Genomic DNA, 23,261 nt, shown 5'->3' with positions numbered 1-23,261 from the left:
CTACCCCATCATCCAAATAAAAGATCTATAAATCTTAACCTTCAGAATTCCCTCTTTCTCGAGCAGAAAGCACCCTACCTGTAGCATCTTTCAAAAAAATAAAAAAAAAAAAAAAAGGGGAGGGAGGGCAAATCCACATACTTAAAAGTGCCAAAAGGTTCTCCCCAAAAAAACTTATTTCAGAAGACAGTTGCTCCAGTGGGCAGGGTTCACGTCACAACCAGCTACCCAGCCTACTCTTATGCTAATGATGGCTGTTGGCATAGAATTAATCCAGAATTAATGTTTCCATTGATCATCACTCATTTTGGTTGGTTAAATCAGGCTTTTAGACTCACCAAAACACAAGGCAGAGAACAGAACCTGCCAGTTAATTCCTTAGTTCTGCTTTGCTTTACTACTTTACTAATAGCCAGAACCTTAAAATGTTGAAAAGCTTTACTGCTACTTGTACAATGATGGTTATTTTTTCTAATTTTACTTACATTTTTCTACAGCGGGAACATGGGGTCGCACCATCATTCAGAAATGAATTAATGCAGCAAGGGATTTTTAACATTAAGTTTCTGACTGAAAAGTTAAACAAACACACATAAATGCCTATGCCTTTTAGTTTCAAGACAGTATCAGACATAGAAAAGATTAAGAGATTTGTGCTTTCCAAACCACACACACAACAAATTCCTTTCTGCATCCACTGCAGCAGTTTCATAAGCATGAAAATAGTATTTTTGGTTTACTACAGACAAGAGTTGTTAAAAGACTTCAGTTCCCCATAAATCCATCATTCCACTTTTATCTAGACTAAGTAGGTAATAGCGCAGCTGATTCACATGTGATAAGACAACAGTAATGAAATATGTATTCTCCTAACAGCTGACTATTTGTGCAACTTCTCCTCCATTTAGAACCAAACAGCCACAGGCTTCTTGGATGTGGCAATCCTCCTCTGAAATAGTGCCTCCAAAAGTTATTTAACTCTTGCAGAAAACAAGTCTGCCTCATGCAGAAAAGAGGTATAATGAAAGCCTGTCATCACAAAAGACAAAAAAGACTGTTTTTCTGAAGCTGGAATACTTACTGTATTAAGTCTTGCAATCCATGGAATATCTGAACAAGAGTGAAAGTGGCAACTGCAAGATCTAAACATAACTCAGATTTTTGGAAGTGAAGCTCAGCAGATTAAACCCAACTCAAAAAAAAGAGCTATCAACCTAAATTACAAGAGCTATTTGAAACTGTCTGCAGGTTGCTTTAAAGTACGATACTAGGGTGTGTATGTATTCCAACACACCCACAAGAGCAGGCAGTCTTGGAATGTAATATTAATCTTGATATTTAGATTTTAGTTGTTTCACAATACACATAGTGCTTACCTAAAAAAAAAAAATGGTTGCAAACTCAGTAAAATCCAGTAGGTTTTTCTTTCTTTCAAGACCATACATGTAGAAAACAGCCTCCTTCCCAAATTTCCAGAACACTATTATTCATAGTAGTGTATTAAAGCAAGTCACGAGCATATTTGTAAAAGCATTATCATGTGTCTTTTTGGCAGCTATCACTTCCCAAAGGAAATTCAAGTGGCTTTAAGCACTGAAATTAAGGAATAAGGAAAGGGGGAGGGGGGGGAAGCTGGAAAATGTGAATATGGCATCCTTGTATTTTATTACAGCGAAGTACAGATGTTTGAGACCTGTTAGTTGTTCATCTACAGTACAGCGCTCCAAATAATGACTGACTGAAGAAGTAATCTGTACAAATTGGAAACAACTACATAACACATTCAACCTGAAAGCAGCATATCTCATAGCATTATGATCAGCAGCTACAATTTATATATACTACAAAACTACTCTGTATGGAAACAAAAATATTGTAGATGTGCAAGAGTTGAAGACTGTGTGATTATTTCTAGTCTATCCCATTAAAGGGACAATGCTACACCTCCTGCCGCCCATTCAGCAGGTTAGTATAAGTTTAGTTTAGTACTCAATGGAAAAAAAAAATACTGCAGCTATGGTTATTTAGAGTGAAAACACTTTATTTTTTCAACCAAGTTCAAACTCATAATTGCAGCCATGAGTGCCCACTTCAATTAGTTGGTATTAACAAAATGCATGAAAGGTTTTAAAGAGGTGGAAACTTTCACAATTGCTTCAAAATGAATAGTGTTAAATAGCTAGCCCTGTTTTATCTAGAATTTTCATCCTTTTCTTCCCACTTCTAACAATAGATACTCAGTATATTTAAACCAGAAGAGGAAGAAACATCATTAAGTGCTGAAGAATGAATGCACGGGGGTGGAAAAAATAAATACTTGCATTTAGTCTCATTCTAAAACAGAAACCAAGCCATTTAACTAATATGGAATAAACATGAATTGTTTAAAGAATAACATAAGCACTAACAACACAAGCATACTCAATCTATTCTCTCAGGGAATCTTTATCTGTAGCCTACAATGATTACTGCGTGTAGGAAGGTAGACAAAAATTAAAGTACGCTGTCTGGCTTTTACCATGGCTATTATTAATAACTGCTTCATTTTTTTCCTCCTCTAATGCAACATTAGTTCAGTACAGAGTTCCTCACACAAGAGCCAACTGCTTTAATAAATTAAATAATTTGCATTGTACAAAAGTTGGAGTAACTTCACACCAGTAGCATGATTTGCATGGGTTTGTATTCTGAAATAGCTGACTATGAACCACCTGTTTCCCTTTGTACCAGAAAACTGGGCATAAAAATAAAACTGCAAATCTCCACACCAAGGCAGACATTCAGCCTTCTGTAAAACTGGAAGATCTGGCAAGATGAACTGGGAAAAGCAACCACTTGCTAGTTTCAAAACGTAAGCTTCGCACAATATACTTCCAAGTTTCTACACACAAAAAATGCCCACCCTTTCAAGAAAAAAAAAATATAATAGCGCACCACAAATCAGCACTGCAGCATCCATCTTCAAAACCTTTATCTCTTCAATGCAAAAATGCATGAAGATTCGTAACTTCGAACTTGCCTACTTCAGATACCTGAAAATGAAAATACAGCCTGCTTTAAGATACATATAGTATAATGCAGTGGGGCCAATGTCACACTACTGTTTTTGTCCTTTCCTATTTTCCCATCCCTCCTGCACCCCAAGTGTTAAAACGGCAGCTCCTGACAACAATAAGGCAGCCTACAGAAAGGGAAAGATCATTTGAATTATCTCCCACTGCAGAAGATAAGCTCCTGGAGGGCTAATGCTTTTTTTTTTTTAATAGCAGCAACAATTTGTAAGCACTATTAAGTAGCCTGGAACTGCAGTACCTGTGTGATACAAGTGTTTCACTGTAGAGTTCTCTCTTTAATAAGAAAGAGGTGTAACTCCTTTAAAATGGAACTATACATAATCATTAAGACATGCTAACTTCTTCGTACGCAATTAATCCATCGCCACTCTTCAGCAAGCTATCAGCAATACCTAAGCTTCAATTCTTACATTAACAGAATACTGGAGGGTGTTTTAGCTCTTCAGAAAGAGGTAGTTTGTCAGGCATCATCTTTAATTTCAGTTTAGGGGATGGGTAAGTCATAGTTCATGCTTCAAATAAAAACTCTTTCAGCAAAACAGCCTCAAGTACTCTCAGGAACACCGAAGCAAAAGACAATTTTTCAAAGATGTTAATTTCATATCAAGTTCACATCAACAGCAGTTCTGCAGAGGCATCCTTCATCCTCAAGTACATACGTGTTTCTGCATCCCAAGAACATACAGGATAAAGAATTAATTCTGCCTGCATCTTTTGCCACATCCTAGAAACTGCATTTTCAGAAAGTATTGCTAATATTAGCATTTATGGACATGATTGTTCATAAACTTAATTTTTAGATTCATTGACACAACTATATGGATTTCCCAGAGTTACACAGCTATTAAGACATTTTACTCATGTCACCTCTGAGCAGATATCGTACATATACATTCTATTACAGTAAAATTAATTCCTACCCATTAGAGAACTAAAGAGCATACAAGCTGATCCTGAACATGAGCGTGATTAGTTTAAACGAGTTAAGCTCATGACAGAAAAATCATTTCATAATGGAGAGACACCAGAATCCCGTTCTTACAGTCTAGTAGCTGCCTGAAAACAGTAAAAAAAAATAATTAAAGGCACAGATACTAATGACTTAATGTTTAATACTGTATTATTGATGTTGTTGAAATACAACTTTTGGCAGTTAAAAATAATGCATTATTTTATTAGATATTTCTCAGTAACAATCCTGAAGTCAATCTTACCTTGACACTAGAACAAAAGCACCATCCACAGTAACGGTTTGGAATTCTGCATGTGGCCATGGATTTACATTATAAGACCATGTATTTACATCTACAGTGAAGCCGGATTTTTGAATACTAGGGTATTTCACTTTAATCAATTACAATGACTACTTTTTGTATTACCAGACCATTTGGTCTTTTTAAAAAAAACAGGAGAAAAGATGATCTGAGTTTCCATCACCTTTACAGTATTCTCCTTGAGGAACAGTCTAAGAGTTTCAGCAACTGCTACCCAAATCATGAAGCTAGTCTTTATGTTACTTTTACATTTAAGTGCTCAACAGAACAGTAGAGTAATAAAAGAACATCGTTATACTGAGTTCCTTTAAATTTTTAACAGCAAGAACATATGAAAAGTTGCAAGTTCTATCTAAAACTCTTTTGAATGTGAAACCTCTAATGGTACATAACAATTCTAGCAAAAAGAATTTGGCTATGTGCATATCTTGAGATTGTCCCACAGAGTTCTGTTTTGGGATGTCCCAGAAACTTTTCCCTGCAGCTGATGGCCCTGGGAAGCGCAAAGCCTTTGGTGGTTTAAAGAATATTCAAATAACCAAAAGCACCAAGTTCTGATGATGGATTTCCTAGCTGGCCTTCAGAAGTCAGCAATAATGATATGTAAATTCAATACAAAATGAAGCAACAGAAGGCCTAAAGCTGGTGACCACTACAAGAGTTTAAATTTCATTTATTTAATCTGTAAAGCAAAAACCACTCAGGGCTATCAAAAGACTCCTCTTCTGCACGTCAATAAAAGTGCATATGCTTAACAACCCTTGTAAGTACTTAAGTTTAAGGAAGTAGAGAAGTTGGTGATACATGCTGTGCATGTAGATTTATGTTTTAAGTGAACAGCTGGCACTTCACAAGTTTTAACTGGAAAACCATGCTTTCTAATCACAAAATAAAAAAGAGGCAATAGCAAGCCTAAAATCCAAACTCCCTCAGAGCTATTAAGCTATAGCTTTTAAATTGAAATAGTACAGGATAGCAACAGGGCAGTAAAAGTTTATAGCTGTAATTTCAACGCTGTTGTTGGTATGAATTTGCCATCACTGATCAGGTTAGAACTTGATTAATTCTGCAATAGCTCTTTGTCAGTTTCTTAAAGGAGGTAGTATAAAAAGCGTGCGATTTGAATAACATGGCCTCATCTGGCTGTAAACATTTCAAACAACAGACATAAATATCTATGATAAAAAGTACTGTGAAAGAGATTATTCTAGAAATTGGTTTTATGAACTTGAAAAGAAAAACAGTAGATACATTTAATATATTTACTTATTTGCATGTAGTTTAAATGATACAGAAGATTACTGTGTTAGAAATCCACATACAATATAAAAACATTTGTTAGACATAAAGTCACCATTCTGCTGACATTTGCAATAACTGTTTATCCAAGCTTAACTTCAGGTATTTATATTTTTCATACACGAATCTTTGTATATGTGCAATGTTTCATTAACTACACAATGTGAAACCCTGAATTTTGTAGTTTTTCATCACAATCTGAACATAACAGCTATTTGCATCTTAACACATTGGCTTTTTGAAACACTAGTAATTAAGGCATCTTTGCTGTATAGTTTCTCAATAGTGCAAACAAAAACTGTCTTTAATAATTTGACTAAAACACAGAAGTAACTGAATATTCCAAAGGTTTTCTTAATGTAATTGGAAGATAGTTGTGCATTCTGGAGTCCTCTCGTGAAAGAAACATTTAAAAGCTCTTAATGCTGATTGCTTTTGTTGGTTCCTTATAACTGGTTCTGCTGTCTTGTCTTCATGACAGTATAATTCATCTTCTTTTATGCAATGTAGTAAAATACAGTAGCATTTAAATGAATACCTTGTAACTGAATGAATCCCAAATGCAGCAAAGGCATACAGTTTTCATAGTGCACTTTCACCTCACTGAAGTAAAAGTTGCTCCTACTAGACATTTTTCCACTTCAATGTGAAGTAGATTGTTAGGATTTTGTTAGTGGTTTCATTAAACAGCTTGACAGTTCAGTTCTCTTCTGCCAGTATTTCTCAAAAGGCTTTTGAAAATAGTACATATTTCAGGGATACTTTATGGGATTGTTTTACCACATAAGCACACGTAGTTTCCCAATCATGTCAGTGTAGCTGTAATAAATAAGCATTTACATCCTAAAAAGAAAAAAAAAAAAAGAGAGGAGAAAGTGTTTGTCACATTACTTATAGCTGTAACGTTGACTGTATGTCTGAGGCAGGGTAACCGATCAGGACCATAATACAATAATTATGTTTAGGCCAAATTTCAGAACAAGTTATCTTCGAGATTACTTTCAATAGTATTTCTTTATGTACCAAAAAGCCAGCAAGAGCAGTGGGATTAGGTTTCCAAACTCATAAATTTAGTCTGTTTTACCACTGCTCCCTGCATGCATAGAAAAGAAAAACATCACGATGAGATCATGTATTTGAAATACGATTAAGAGTGATATTCCTTGACCCCATCCCTCCAGCATTCTTGTATTGCTCTTTTTGCTCATGACTTGTTTGGGTGGCCTTGGTTACAGTCTATCCTAATATACATTAAGAAGTATATTAAGAATCCTAGAGAAACAAACTGACACTGGCTATAACTGCTATGTTGATCTACCAGAAGAACTAGGCAGCCTATGTTACAAGCTCCCAATGCTCTACCAGTTGGGAGTTAGAACTCAGTTCCTCTACACCCCTGCTGACAAACTCTGCAAGAAGTTTGTAATTATCCTTGTAGAGACATCAAAATTGAAGTCAGAGGTGCACAGTAGTCCCAGAAGAACAAGAAATTACTTGATATATCGAAGTGACAAATTCTGTAGCCATAGAATTATAGATTCCACAAAGCTCCTTCAAATGTCAGTAAAGCAGGCAATCTCCAAGTTATTCTCAAGCTCACGCAAATCCTGCACATAGCCAAGTGTCTGCTTTAAGTCCCTTCTGTCTATCTGTTCTGTTTACCTCTGTGTGGAGCAGTTTCTTACTCAGTCTAACTCTTGGTGCCCAACCTCAGAAAGCCATGTTTTTAGAGATGAGTATCATGAGCAGCCAACCATGCATTTATCAGACACCCTCATTACATTAGTGATACCCCAATGTACCAAGAAAGGCAAACAAGGATTCACTTCAGATGGAGACACTCTTCTGCTCTCCACAAACTCATTATCTAAGCATTAGGCCAGCAATAAGCTTTAGAATGTTTAGAATGTATGTTGTCACTTCCCCAGTCACGTCATGTGCAAATGCTAACAACATTGCTGGGCTCCACACTGCTTTACACTTACAATAACAGGTACAGCAGATTTCAGAGAACACACCTGTCCTTTCACAATCCATCTACTCATCTGGGCCCTTTTTTTTACATCAACTTTAAGGATTCTTACTATTAGCTATTTTACTATTAAAGAGATGCTTTCTCTACAAAGAAAAAGAGCATAAAAAAATTTAATTGTTAGCATTCTAAACTACACTACTATTAGCACAGGGAATCCACTTCAGATTTCTGTAAAAATTGTGATATATTTGAGCAGTAATGGAAAGTAAAAGATGTTTATCTGTCAATAGTTTTGCATAAATAACATAAAATGAGAGGAATACTGCAAGTGATGCAACTATGTTCATTACTAAACACAGCTGGAACTGGATTACCTTTGCTATATTACCAGTATATCCTGGAACCAGAGTAAGATGATTCTCCTGTTCCCATAATACACTTAATTGTTGTTTTAAAATATGAACATTTCTGAAAAAGAATGAACAACACTTTATAACATATATACTACATTTCAGTAGAATTTTTAACAGAGATAATACTGCATATAGACTTAGTCTACACGATAAATATTGCCAGAATATCAGAAAAATTTTGACCCAACTTCTAAAGTATTTGCATAACCTCTAATATGCTCTAATTTTAATATATATTTAATACATAGTCTAATTTTAATGCATGTTTTACATGTATTAAAACTCCAATTAAAAAATCAAAATGTGACAATCCTTAGAAGTTCCAAACACCACTTGTGTCTTAAGTACAGAAGAGCTTCTTAAGTGTTTTTAAGGTTTTACTTTTGAATTATAAATTTCCTTGCATAGATAAGGTGTGTTCCTGTTCAACTGTTTAACTGTTCAAAGTTAAAACAGATTTTCAGAAGGAATATGCCACAGAAACACATTTATTTCCCAACATTATACTCACCCATCCTCTGCTTTTTCTGTATGTGCTGATAGTTCTGACCACCATCTTTTAATGACAGCCTGAAGCCAGTTTAAACCAACTATCACATATCTGTAACAACATATTTTACATATTATGCTTTTTTCCCCTGCCTCCAGGTCAGCTGAAGTGTCAAGACAAATTGTTAAGCAACTTAGAAAGCAACACATTTTCTATTCTGGAAGAAAAAAATCTAGACAAATTGGCAAGTTTAAATACTTGCCTATGTTTTCAGTTTCAAAGTGATAAATTGAAGCTCTTGTTGAAAACCTAGAAAGTCTTCATGTATTTTGCCTGAAAACTCTGCCTTGATTTCCTGTTATAAAGCATCCTAAAACCTTGGTGCTCTTCTGTTTTGTTGTTTAGGGTAAACTAAATCTGTATAAGGGCAAAGCCAGTCCCCTCTGGTCCTTAATCTTGCAGAAAATTTTTTGCACCACGGTTTTGTTTAAGGAGAAAGGCTCGCAGCAAAGCTCCCCTTCAGGTAGGTGTTCCCTGGGAAAGGCAGGGTTGAGAGAAAGGGCAGAGGGAACAAGAGTCAGAAGACTAAACACCATTAATTTCTAGGGCACTGCATTTGCCAGGAACTAATAGTGTTTTGAAAACATCTGAAATTGATACTTACTCTTCATATTTGCTTTTAAGCAGTGATTTCACTAAAGGCAAGAGATCTACACAGCAGCCAACTGAAAGATACGGTTTTTCTTCCTGTAAACTTAAAAAACAAGATGTTTCAGAGGTGCTTGAACTTCTGTGTGGTTATAATAGATTCTTATCCCCCACCTGCTTTTTGTTTGTACCTGTTTGTAAGCACAGGAAGGCAGTCTACTACTACTCCAAGATCCTGTATCCTAGAAACATTAAGAATAAAATCAGAAATGTTACTAGTAGAACACAGGTTGAAATATATACTTATTCATTAAGTCACACTGGAAGTCCAACAAAGTTACAGCATTTAAGGAACCTCTAAAAATACTGCAGCATATTTGGGATTGCTACCACTTTAAGAATATAAAAGAACAGACACTCCATTTACCTCACTAAGTAGGCTACCAGTTCACTTATACTTCTCCTTCTCCAAAAGGTTAAAGCTACATTCAGCCTCAGATTCCTGCTGAAAAGAACTTGAGCCATAGTTTCATGGTCCTGAGAAACCTGTGTATTTTTTAAAATATAACAGAAGTTTATCACACATAGCCAGCAACAACACAATAAGCTGCTCTAATATAGTAATTTAGTATATGAAAATATACTTTCCTACCTGTACATTGATGAGGTTTTTTAGAAATTTAGCTAACAACGGCCTTAAAAACACAAATTTCCTTACAAGGGGGCACAAATACATTATGACTACTTTACCCCAAAGGTAGTAGACACCTAAAGAGAAGTATCTAATAATTAAATAGAGCATTCATGCACATCACCCTGTAATTCTCACCAACTCTTAGACTTTTTACTTAAACGCTTATTAATGCTGACAGAATTTAGACATAAGTGACTACCTGTATTATTCTGAACTTTGACAGAAAAGGTTCATTTCTGAAAAAGCTTGTTCTTGGAATGAAGCTTAGGTATTTTGTTAAAATAGACCTTGGATTGTAAGGAACACTGCAGCGCCACCCATATCTCTCAAACCAGTTAAACATCTGCAGCCTGTGATCTGGTCTTTACTTTTTCAGAGGATAAATCTTCTCCAGTCTTCTTTCTTTACCCTCTTTCTGCAACCTCTTTATTCTAGCTATTCTGCTGCTCCTTCCTTGAAAGCATCAAATTCCATGGAGTGAGAGTGCCACAGACTTGCATCTCCAGCCCACTGGACTCTCCCTTCATGGCAGCCCACACTTGTAGTACCATGAAAAGACAGCATGGAGATAAGTCTTCAATCTTATCTTCCCTGCCAGACCTCACTTTAAACATGTGCAGGCCTCAATGGGTAACAAACATCTATGGTGACAGAAATGGAAACATCAACATTAAGTGACTTAAATGGCCTTCACTGTCACAAGACCCATTTCATGTATGTGACCTTTTAGCCAGTTTCAGAAGTCCTGCAAGCATTCACCAGGTTTCATCAAGCAATTAGCAAGAAATAGTCTTCTACAAACACTTAAGTTAGTTTCACACACACTAAGCTGGCATCCTATCCTACCTCACCAGCTTATCCCCATCCATACACTTAACACTTCCACACTTCCATAAACATGTATGTGGCCATACATTGTGCCAGATCATGAAACCTAACCAGGTCAAAACAGTATTTTCCTTTGGTGCTGGTACAATTTTAACCCAAACTAGCCTGGCAGATCTGAGCTTCTGTGCTGACACATACCTGGGGAAAACTGGCAGAACTACTGCTGCTAGCAACTCTATCACCATAAACTGACAGATAAAGACTGTAAGTCACAAGACCCGAGGCAGTCTATATGTTAAGAAAAATTAATCTGAGAACTTTCACAGCTAACCACATAAAGAAACTACCAGCAATACCTTTATTTTAAACTAATGCTTCTTTAAACTCTACTTACCTCTGAAAAAAATCCACTATATTTGGATGAGGGGCCTTCTGTTTGAGATGAGCCAGAGTCACTAGAATTCAGCAAGTGTGTACGACTGTCATGCAGTTTTGCTGGCAGATTTCCTGCACAAGCCAGTTCATTTTCTTTATTTGCCATGTCACAGCCCCTAGATTTAGGGAACTGTTTCTTTCTGTAACAAGGCTTTGGAGAATAACAATGAACTTTTCTTTTACAATATACTACTTTGAAAAGAGAGAGGGGACTGGCCACCGTTTTTCCAACTGTTATTCTGCAATAATAAAGCAGTATTTTAGTGAAAGTTACTCTAAACCTAAGCAATACTTTGTGTTATTAAAATATATCATTATGAATTCAGCAGTCAACTTGCAAAAACATTTTATTCCCAAGATACATGTTCATGACATTTGGGTTATCAGAAGCTACCACCAGTATTTTTCTCCCGCTTTTATTGATTCAAAGACTCATCATTATGGAAGGAGACACAAGAACCAAGTATTTTCAGTAAAATTAAGACCTGTCTTCCATTTGTGTCTGCTTGGGTGTTGTAATAGACAAACTGCTTCTTCCTCCCTGCCTCCCTCTCACTTGAAACTCAGATTTTACACAGAACAGCCCTCCTACCTGTTTGTGTATGAAGCCAGCTGTTTTGGAGATTTCTTACCCTGGGAGAAATGAAATAGAGAAGAAAAAAAGCTGTATTAGTAAAAAGGTTCAAACACTCCCACAGTTTGTCAAAAAAGCCCTGCTTTGCCATGGCCTAAGTTTACCATAGATTCCCTTCCTTCCACCCATGCTTCCTATTCTGCAACTAAAGCATAGCTACATTAACCTTCCTATAATGTTCAAGCATTTCACAGTGACCTATAGGTGAACCACAGTCAGCTCTGGTTATCTTTGACAACGGGTGAGATTGTGACAGAGAGATTCTTTAGCTACTAGCAAACTAAAAACCGTGGCTAATGTAAAAAGCCTACTGGAATCTGATGGCAAAATTGCATTACTTGTCCATCACATATATTTAAAGGCCCACAATACAGCAGATGCTGATATTGGGAAGTGTGACAACAAAATATTTCCCCACCAAAGCACAACAAAAAAATAAAGACTGCTGTAGACAACATCAGCTTGATTATCCTGAATTCATTCATATGAAACAGACCATCATCCTGACACCAACTAGGCTGCATAGAACAGTGATATACTAGAGGAATCACAAATTCATTCAGGGTCATGCCAGACAGATTAGCAAAACCTCTGAAAATTAAGCAACACGATTTGAAGACGAATTTCTAAAGATTTTTTTTAATACAGCAGTCTTCAATGTTTTCGAGCTTTGTGTAATGAAGAACAGTTGAACCGTGACATTCTGGTTTACTTTTTCATTAGTAAACAAATTATTTTAAAAAGCACTAAGATGCTCAAGTTAGAAATATGTATTTTCATATAAGCAGTTACTACACTCATATACTGCAGGCATTTCAACTTGAAAATTTATATACTGTTAAAATTTACATTGTGCACATCAGCAAAACAATGCTATAATTATTTTTTTTTGTTAACACCGTGTCATAAAAATCACGTGAGTTTTAAAACATAGTTTGAGCAAGCAAGCAGACAGAGAATACTGGCACCTTCATCACTTTCTAAAGCAATGTTACAAGTTTATCTCCCTAGTGTTTCCTCTGTACTCTACTGCCTTACTCTTCAGCCAGTAACATAGGTAAGAGATTATGAGAAAACACTTCTGACCAACAGGAGTCCAGTAAAAGTATACATGTTACTAGACAGTGTAGTAGATGAAGCTGTACAGTAACAAGATGACAGGTTCATTTCAGTGCAGATATTTCACCCACCCCACCTTTCACTTGTGCATGTAGCTCTTTTGGCAAGTGAGAACTTTCTAATTATAGAATTCCTCTACTGAAACAGTCCTTGGCTATACTGCAGTGAAGCAGGCACTGTATCAGCACCCACTGCTCCCGTGGATAATACAACGCATGTATCTGTACAGTCACTGCCTGCCTGTGCCTATTAAAATGCATAGTTTTCATAATATAATTGCTGTTCAAGCTAACGTTCTATTCAACATCTAAACATGAAATGCCCAATAGTGCTGTGCTTCTAGTGTTAAGACTGCTCAGAACTATGAGCTTGTTTGAATGCTTACTTCAGTTTCAGAGGACATTAAAAAATGCCTAACAAAACAGCTTACCTCCTTCATGATCTTTTTAGTGGAAGAAGAGATTCTTTTTCTGGAGAGATCAATGGGATGCCCTTCGATATGCAATACTTTCTGGTTTTGAACATTGTGGGCTTCAGATGCCATAATCTCTCAAATCACTGTTTGAGGGAAAGATATATAGTTATATTTTCTAAAACATTCAGTCAACTTTCTTTAAATGCAGCTGGTAAAACCAGTTAAAATAGTTCAATTATTCACAAGATGTTCCTATCATATAAATAACCCAAGACATTATCCTTCATTAAACATTAGCCAGAGGCCTTATCATTTGTAACATATTGATGAGCACTTCAAATTTTTTTTCTTTTCTTTCTGGAAAACTAAATAGAAGGGAACAAAAACAAGCTTCCTGGAAGAAACAAAGGCTGAGATCTCGTTTTCAGACCAGCTTGGTACACCTGCACTGAGGGGTGCCATTCAAACAATAAGGAAATTTACGAGACTTTGCTCCACATTTCACACTGAATTTCACCAGCCACCCAGAGAAAAATTACTGGTCCCACAACTGTTGTCAACTGAAGAAAGGCAGCTAAATAAAAATAATTCCTGTTCAAGGAAGGCAAACTTCATCAAAATAGCAAAGGTTAAAAAAAATAATGGAAATGAAAGATCTCCCCTTAATTTATTGGCAAATCCACTCCCTGCCCATTTTCTTCAGCATATAACTGTCCATTTTTAATATATATATAAAAAATCTTTATTCCAGTTAACCAAATACAAAACATCTACAGTACTTTAAGTATGAAAATCATAGAATTAAAAATAAAAACCACGATTCACACAGTTGTACATATGGTTTTCCATTCTTTTGTAAGCGATTCAGAAAATCCATTGCTTGAGACTGGACTCAAAAACTACATCGTGGAGCACTACTCTTAATACGTTTTAGCAAGACATCCTATCTTACTTTTAAAAACCTACCACTTGCTTTAATTTTATTGTTTTCCCCTAAGCAGCAAAACTGTGGTCCCAACATGAGTGCCCCAATCTCTCCTCTCCACCTTTAGTACCAGCAGTCCTATCCCTTTTCCTCTATGTAGCAGATTTATCCCACATAAAGAACTTAAGTATTTAAAACACTAAGACAGGGAGCACTGAAAAAGCCAGATGGGAAACAGCTTATTAGCACAGAACATCTTTCAATGCAGTAGCTAAAGGCCATCAAATAAGACAAACAGGTGGCAGGCTCAAAACAAAGTAGAAGGTGTATCCTTGACATAATGCATATTAAATTCCGTATTGTAGGATACAGTGAAAGCAAAAAAATATTCTTCAAATGCTTAAGTTTTCTTTAGAACAGGATCAGTACCGAAGAACCTCATTTCAGATCTCTCTCTCAAAAATGAAGATTTACTGACAGAAACCCTTACCCTGTAAGATGGGAACATGGAGCCCTCAGACAAATGACTTCAGCAAGCATTGCAAATGGCAGCATTATTTAGGGCAAGACCTTTAACAGTTGGTGGTCCATACTTTTCCAGATACAAGGCTGGCTTAAGACTGGTTCATTAATTTGACTCTTCTCCTGCATACTATGGGATGGTGACAGAATAGTTGTCACTCCGTGAGGTCTCCAAACTTCCAAGGCTTCCAGCCACCAGGCTTATAAATAGATAGTAAGTTTTTTTCTCCTGAAGTTTAAAAAAAGCCACAAGACCACAGAACTTCTCTACTTATCAGACTGGTTAAAAACATTATTTGGACTCAAAATGGGCCATACATTAAGGTTTGAACTTAGAGCACAACACAAAGGAAACAACTAAACTTTTGAAGAAAAGTCCAACCCAACAACCCTAAAATCCAAACAAATCCACCCTTATATTCAAGCTGATGATGAAGGCAGAAAGCTAGGAGGATTTAGAAAAATCTGGGTTTTTTTGCATCCCGCTTGAGAATGTGGCTGAGGGGAAAGTAATAAACTCCAAAAGAACATTGAGGGCACCCTGTAATTGCCAGAGCTAAACCCTACAGAATCATCCCATCAGAAACTAAAAAACAAACAAACAAAAAACCCATGATCTCTGTTCCTGAATAGTTTTTGTGACTACTCCCATCACACTCTGAGAGCTTACAACTCTTCATGCAGAAGAGTGACCTCTCCTTACTTGTTTAATAAATGATCTCAAACTACCCTCCTCTTTCATGCTAAGCAGGTAAGCAGGAATCTGATTTCCAATATCTTAAGACAGCACTGTTAAACTAGAAAGCTTTTTACTTAATAGAAGTGTAAATATTAGAAGGCTAGAAAGAAATGTCTTATCAAGGAAACAATTAGCATATCAGTGTTTAATAATGGGCTCTAAAGAGCCTAAAACAACATCTCAGAATACCTGAAGCTATCTCAGCTAGAGAGATTATCCTGGAGGGAAGGAAGTTCCCTACAAAAAAAATGAGGTGTCCAAGAGAAAAATGAAGGGACACTCTGACAAATTTTATATAAGAACATAATGCCCCCTAGACTCCCAGCTGAAAGAGGAAAAGACAACACACTACAAATTATTTCTTCAAAGACTGGGAACAGAAACCCAGAAGGCCAACAAATTATCAGATATAAAGGAACGTCTGATGAAATGAAGTAAAACTGAAGTAAAATCCTTATGTCTGTGTTCACTGCCTTACAGTTTAGAGAGGTTTTCATCGTTTAACCTGTTTTGTGAGGGTCTCTGATGATGCAAAAAGCAGCAGTGAACATACAAGCAGTGACATGAAATATCTGTGATGTTAATGAAGGTGCAGAACCTTTCCCTTTGAGCTGACAAAGCACCTGAAGAAATCATGTGTGAAAAATACAGTCAGTATTTAAAGACAGCCTCAAGAAAGATCCACATTGACATCTGTTGTGCAAAATAGTAAACAACGTAATAAAGAATAGAAATATTTGACACAAATAATATATTGGGAGACTGGCTGTCGTGAAGGCCAAGTCCTGCCTTGGATTTCATTGAGAGTATGAAGTAGTACAACATGGCTAAAGGACAGCTGAATTATAGATTCTGAGATTCCAAAAAGCTTCCAGAAGTCCCTCACTTAAATCTCAAGGAAACTAAGCAACCAAGTGACAAGAAGGAAAATTTCTGCATTGAGAAATAGTTAAGAAACAGTCATAAACTAAGTGGTTCCCACACTGAAGGCAGCCACCACAGGAACACTGCAGAAAATCTGCATTGGTTCATGCTGTTCCATATATTTACAGATTACCTCACAAAGGGGATGAGTAGTTAAATGACAAAGACCACTGACAATACAAAGTTACAGCAGACACTGAAGATGAGGGCTAACTGAAGAATTAGAGAACTGTGATGTACAATAAGCAGAAACAAAAATTATAGATTAATATAAAGCCTGAGTGTCTGCAGGCATGAGGAAACTGGATTTCCATAAAGAATATCACAGACTCTGAGCTAATAATTGCCACCCACAATAAGATCTGGATATATGACAGTTTAGATCATTTGGATCGCTCAGTGCTCCATATGAATCAATAAATAGTTAGAAAAATAAACAGAACACTGTTGTGACAGCATAAAGAACTAATTTGTGCCTGTGTTTCAAATACTGAGTGCGAGTTTAGTCCTCATCCCTTTAAAAAAAAAAAACAGAAAACTCAAAAGACTTCTAAATAAAAAAGAACTTGGGCAAAGGCAAGTTTAAAACCAGTATTGAACACTTTCCACACAATTAACTGAATAGATCAAGCCTTTTCAGTCTGGAAAGGAGGCTACTTATAGCAGAGGGGGGAAACAAGACAACGGTCTACAAAATGAATGGCTTGGTGAAGCTGCATAGAGATTATTCACTGTCTTGCCCAATATAAGAATGGTCAAATGACAGTAGCTGAAGGCAGGTTCAGAACTAGCGAAAGGAGGTGGCTCTGAGCAAATTATAATCAAGCTGAACTTGCCACAGGATGTTGAAGACCCAAATGTCTACATGGGTTCCAGAGCAGACTGTGCAAATTCATAAAGACAGACACTGAAAGTGATTAAATATAGAAACACAATCCAGATAACTCAGAGCAGAACACAAGCAGAAGAATCTGGTACATCCAAATCTAATACTGCTATAATAAACTTAGTCCACATCTCAAAAAAACCTGCTTCCAAAGGCTTAGTAACACATGATAAAATGCTAGCTGGCCAGCAATTAAAAAGACAAATGCTAGAAGATGAAAGGCACTTCACAACTTCCATTTCCTATCTGCTATCAGATGATCTCATCTAGCTAATTAGACACTACCACCCACGGTCCTTTTGGGATATGTACAGAGGATTTTAACCTGACATTGGATACTAATTTGTAGAGGACCAAAGAACCTATACCTTAACATCTTGAATTTTTGACTATGACCTTGTGATGACCACAACTAGTTGTAGCTGTTCAGAACAATCTCTTCTACCATCTCCTTAAGGCCAGTGCAACTCCTTTGCTATACAGAATTTTAAAAATGAACTAAGGATAGAATGCAAGTCCCTTCAGTTCTGCCTTAGCCCTTCACCATATAAGCCTAAACTGTTTTACAGTGGTAACAAAGCAGACTGCAAATCTGAACAGAGATGCACCGTTTCTTTACAGTGATATGCTCACATCCCACCAATCTCCCCTGTCCTATGGATGACTTCTCATAGCAGATGCCAACCCTCCTTCCCCTCAATTTTCAGGAAACAGGACTAGAATAACAGCAGCCATATATTCTGGTAAGTCAGCTCATTTGTCCCCACATTCAATAGACAGTACCTGGGTAAAAGTTTCTTGGTGGCTGTACTGCTATTTTCTAACTCTGATCTCTCCAAGATGCAATACAACTCTTCATACCAGAATCAAGCAAAGAAAGTCAGCATTAAAAGTCTTTCAAGTGTGTATCTATCAAAGGCAAGTATTAACAACTCTGCCACTCCCTCCCATCGTCCTGTGTTCTGGGCACGGCCCCCAGAGAGGGACAAACTTTTCTTTGCATGTTATGTAATCTACACATGTATTAACATAACATTAATTTCTTACAGAACACAGACTGGAGTACTTTGCACGACAGCAAAGCAAATGCAGAATAGCTAGATTCTTAAATCATCAGCAATATCCCATAAAATAAATATTCTCTGTCCTACTCTTTGTCCATACAGCTGTTTTTTTTCCTGTAGCATTCCACATACATTAGCCACTGCAGATGTTCCTGTGACTCTCCCCCACCCCATATTAAATCAAGTGCAAGTTCAAGGATGACAACATTAAACTCAGATGAAAGAGTTAATTAAATGTTATTCCCCAAGGAGGGGAGTTCATGCTTTGAAAGCATTCAAAATAGGTATACATCAGGGAACCAGTGTGGTCAACTAATCTCTCTAGTCATTACCAGATTTAAAATGTTCATGAGAAACTTCCAAGAATGGTTATTCCAAATTTACTTCCAAAAGGGTAATTTGTCTACAAAAATAAATTAGCACTATCTTATGATGCAGAAGTGATTCTGTAAGCTTGGCATAATTTCCTTTCATTTTAACTCTGACAAATGTTACAGAACCCATCTGCCTCTCAGTTTTAGATGGTTTCTACATCCTTTGAATATAAAACAGGTTGTGTTTAAAAAGAACCCCCTCTTTTTTAGGAATTTATGCCTGACAATTCACCAGGTGTTAAATAATGAATTCTCCTCAAAAAAAAGTAGAGTTCAAGATTCTAAGGAGTATGCTAAAGAAAAATTTTTCTGCAACACTAAGTGTGTCTTCTATGCCAACAGGACACAATTTTTTAACATGCTATACTTATCAGGCCTTTTGTTCCAGTTTAAAGTATCATGTATGGACAAAAATTACAAGAATTTCATTAAATCTGTAGTGGTGACAAACACTATTTGAGTAACTAGTTATGGTAAGTTAGCTTATTCCTACAATTAAACCTCATTTTCCTATTACTCCTACAAATGGAATTTCTATGTGGCCTACTGGTACAAGCAGTCATAACAAACCTCTGAAAGGGACCACAAGTCAGAGTTCGGTTAAGTTTACTGGGGATGAAGCCAGGTGTGAGTTATCTCTCCTTGTGAAGGCAGCCTAAGAATCTAATCTCTGAACCTTATTCACATTCTGGAAAAAATATTATCTAGAAAAAAGACAAACAAGTACTCAGTTTTCTGTATCTGGACATACCATTTACAGATACGTTAAGCTGCCATAATATTACTTGTCAGTGTTCTAGTTCTTTCCAAAGTCATCCTTCTCTAGTGAAAATGCTTTTACCTGTTGATTTTTCACTTATGAACATCACAGGAATAATAAGGTTGGAAAAGTTGTATTATTAACACTATCTGAGAGTTGTTATATAGGAAATAAAGTTCCAGTATGCTGAAGCTCCCACATTAGTATTTTACACAAAACTTCAAGAAACTACTCATAAAATTAAAAAAACAATAAATTTGTTTAAATTCATTGCTCAATCCAAAGAGCTTCAAAAACCTGCAACAAGAATTTTAAATTCAAATTTAGAGAAAGACATATTGGAAAATCCCTCAAGCTCCAAACTTAGTGGAGAGATGGCTACCCACCTCAACCCCACTTGGCTGAAAATAGTCTGTGACTACATTTCCCATAGTTTGGGATCACACAACTTTTTATGTTACCCTCAAATAAACTTGTGTTATAGACTGTCGTCTGTTTATAGTATTTAAAAAGTCTTACCCTGGGACTGACATACAAAACTGTTCAAATTTTAAAAAGCTTATGGAAATATATTGAAAAGTGAAGTTTCAAAACTGGGTGAAAGAATATATATACACTACTACAACAGTATATATGCATCAGTATGCTCACATATATGATTTAATATATACATTAAAAACACCTTATTATTTTTAAGATATTTTAATGAAATTTTGAGTTATAAAGTTTAGGAATTCAAACCAATGGTAACTTGAGTTCAATGAAATAATATTACAGAAATTTTAATAAAAACTATATGAACTGATAATAAATTAAAAGTGACAGCTTTTGACTAGCACAATTTGTTCTTTCCAACCAGCAAGGCCAAAGAGGCACTAACCTGCCTTCTGTTAGGCTTTAATTCTGCTAAACAGGGGTGACTATTTTTTTTTTCCATTCCCTGATTACAGCCAGAGAATAGAAGGAACAAAAAACCAGGGGAATGGGAAAAGCAAAATTCACGTTCCAAGAAAAGTTACAAGAAAGCTGTTTTTAAGCAAACTGACTTAACCTTACTCCAAAGCACAGCATGTTACAAAAAACAGCATCAAAAAGTTTCCAAAACTACCTCCCAAGCTCTCTCCTTAACAGCTCTCACTATTCAGAATTTTACATATACATTCAACAATATGCCAAACTACTCCAGCACAACAGTAAAAAAAAAAAAAAAAGCTTTTAAACAAAGTAATTAACACAGGATCTGATCTTCAAGCATCTGAAGATTCCCCCGCCCCCCCGCCTTTTTTCCCCACTGGAATCTGTCACACCCAGGGAATAAAATCCGTCAGCAGGCCTCACACCCAGCTTGTTATCCTCCCTTTCAGAGCACTCAAGCCTCTCCTACCCCCCTTGCATTATCTACCGTTGTACACGCTCGATTTGAGTTGTGGCCAACGTCACCATTTCAGACTAAAACCGTCCGAACTCGCAGGCTGGATGGAGACCGCGGGCACTGAAGCCAGCTGTGCCGCAGGCCAGCCGGTGCCCGGGCCGGGGGGGAAGTCCCCGCACCGCCGCGCCCGAGATCTCCGCGGTGCTGGCCTGGGGCCGCCACGGGAGCGGCGAAGAGGCAGCGCCGCTGCCCCACCGGCGGCCCGCCCGCAGCCCTCGGCCTACACGCCGGGCTGGGCGCCCCGGAGCCGCCCCTGGCCCCGGCAAGACAGAGCGCGGCCCGGGCCGCGCCACCTGCCCAGCTCCGCTCCGCTCCCCCAGAGCTGCGGAGAGGCGGAAGGCCTCCCCGGAGAGCCCCTCGCCCCCGGCTTCCCAGCGGCCGGAGACGCGCCCCGGGCCACGAGGCACCTCGCCCGCGGCACCGGGAGCTTTCGCCCGCTCGCCGCCACTCACCCGCTGCTCATGGTACCGGGCCGGGCCACGCCGAGGGGGGGGGAAGGAGGAGCCACGGAGCCCTACCGCCGGGGCCCGGCGCCCGGAGCCTGCGCCATTCAAACGGCGCCGCGCTGCATGCTGGGCCTGGGCCTGCGCCTGGGCCGGGGCCAGGGCCTGAGGCTGGCCCCGCCCCGCCCCGCCCCGCCTCGCCGCCCCGCGCTCGCACGCGGCGCCCTCTGGCGGCTGCCTGGCGCCGCGCCCGGCGCTGGGGCGGCTCGAGGCACGAAGCTCCGCGGCCGCCGGCTCCGCGCTGGGCCCGGCCGCTCGGCAGCGCGGCGCTGCCTTCCTTCGCCCGGCCCCAGGCTGCCGCAGCCCCCCTGCCACAGGCCGCTTCCGTCCACTCCCGCCTGGCGGCCTGCGCCGACTGCCCCGGGGCCGCCAGCCCCCTGCCCTGAGCGCGCCTCACCCGTGCCGGTCGGGTCCAGCTTCTTGTGCGGAAAAGCTCTTCGTCCGCCACCACCTCCCCGCCCGGAATGGAGCCTCCGCGGGCCCAGGCTGGGCCCAGCCGGCCTCCTCGCTGCCCAGGTTCCCGCCGGCCTCAGAGGGCTCGGGCCCTCTCTCTACCGGAGCACCAGGAGCGGAGACGCCCAGGCGACCGCCCCTTCAGCCGGCCCCATTCGAAACTGCAGCCGTCAGGACCGCAGGTGCTGTGGAGTGCCGCGTTGCCTTCCAGCTTGGTGCTGCTCAGTGTCAAGAAAGCTTGCTGATACCTAATTATCCTCAAATATTGATTGGTATCAGGAACCTCGCAGCTCTCGCTCCCCACCATGTCTGCAGGCGATGAGTGACGAAGTGCGGTTATGAGTGTGATGCTTAAACTGGCTGAGAAATCCATGCTAGCTCCACATTATAGCTGAGTATAAATAGCTTTAGTATTCCTGAGGCTTGGGTGTTACTAAAATCCTCTCTTTGATCTGGTATAACATCTCAGAATATGCCTAAAGCTGGTGAGAATAATGGCTTGATGTAGTGGTAAGTGTAGGGAAAACCAAGATTTATTCCACATCTCCCCTCACTTTGCTCCACCTTCCCATCATAAATTCTGACCCAAAGTGTGTGATTTTCTCATGCAACCTCACAGCACCCCTGTAAAATCTGTCCCTATTATAGGCATGTAAATTTAAGCTTGGCTTAAGTGTCTCAGTTTTCAGGGACGAAGCTAGTCTTTGACAAATTATATCCTTTCTTCAGTAAATTAACTGGGCACAATAATTTGAATTATAATTTGATTATTAAAGCATTTTCTCAGCGTCTGAACAACTCCAAGACTATCTGGATTTAATCAGAGGCTACATTACCACTGTTGTGACCCGCTTTTCATTTTATGATATCAAACTTTAAAACAAGGTAATCCATAAAATACCGGCTTATGACACACAATTGGTATACTGCTATTCAATAGCATTAAAAAAAAAGAGCTGCAAATATATAATCAAGTCCTTAGGTCAGGCAGTGTTTCATCTCAAAAGTTGCATAACCATATCAATCTAAAAAGTAATTACAGTCTTCCACCATCACTGTTCATCCTTTTGGCCCAAAATGCCTGCTGCTTAGGAATCCATTCCTATTTCCAGTCTAAATTTATTCATGTCCAGTTTATTTTTCCAGGGCAAATGGTTTACCCAGAGTTTAAATAACTTTCACCTTCTATCATGTCTGTTTGCCATAAGAGAACAATTTTATCCTTTCAACATTTTCATTTTGTTAGCTTAACAGTCTTAGTCTCCTATTGCAGGGATAGCCTGTTTGCTTAATCACCGTAACATCACTTCTACCTTCATTTTTGCAGATGTTGCAGTTTCAGTTCAAGCTGTTCTGTGTGCAAATTGTTTAATATATACAT

At 38.5% G+C, this 23,261-nt stretch overlaps 1 protein-coding gene across 1 annotated transcript; it reads right to left on the bottom strand.

Moving 5' to 3' along the window:
- Window positions 1-1,961: 1,961 nt before the first annotated feature.
- Window positions 1,962-21,493, bottom strand: KATNBL1 (katanin regulatory subunit B1 like 1). The gene is made up of 10 exons (XM_074909776.1): window positions 21,377-21,493; window positions 13,314-13,441; window positions 11,723-11,763; window positions 11,090-11,369; window positions 9,601-9,719; window positions 9,365-9,415; window positions 9,190-9,279; window positions 8,547-8,636; window positions 7,997-8,090; window positions 1,962-6,490 (listed from the first exon to the last, which is right to left on the bottom strand). The coding sequence occupies exons 2-10, from the start codon at window positions 13,425-13,427 to the stop codon at window positions 6,458-6,460; spliced, it is 912 nt and encodes a 303-aa protein (XP_074765877.1). The 5' UTR covers window positions 13,428-13,441; window positions 21,377-21,493; the 3' UTR covers window positions 1,962-6,457.
- Between the last annotated feature and the right edge of the window lie 1,768 nt (window positions 21,494-23,261).

Source organism: Athene noctua, chromosome 6, assembly GCF_965140245.1.
Source record: "Athene noctua chromosome 6, bAthNoc1.hap1.1, whole genome shotgun sequence".
NCBI classification, from domain to species: domain Eukaryota; kingdom Metazoa; phylum Chordata; class Aves; order Strigiformes; family Strigidae; genus Athene; species Athene noctua.
The sequence above is the reverse complement of the archived record's forward strand: the minus strand, read 5'-3'. Positions and strand labels throughout refer to the sequence as shown.

Excerpts from the sequence above, each read along its gene's own strand:
- KATNBL1 (XM_074909776.1), bottom strand. The coding sequence starts at position 13,427 with ATGGCATCTGAAGCCCACAATGTTCAAAACCAGAAAGTATTGCATATC. Across the intron at positions 11,764-13,313 it reads CTAAAAAGATCATGAAGGAG|GGTAAGAAATCTCCAAAACA; the intron begins GTAAGCTGTTTT and ends CATTTCTCCCAG. Across the intron at positions 9,416-9,600 it reads CTGGTAGCCTACTTAGTGAG|GATACAGGATCTTGGAGTAG; the intron begins GTAAATGGAGTG and ends TAATGTTTCTAG.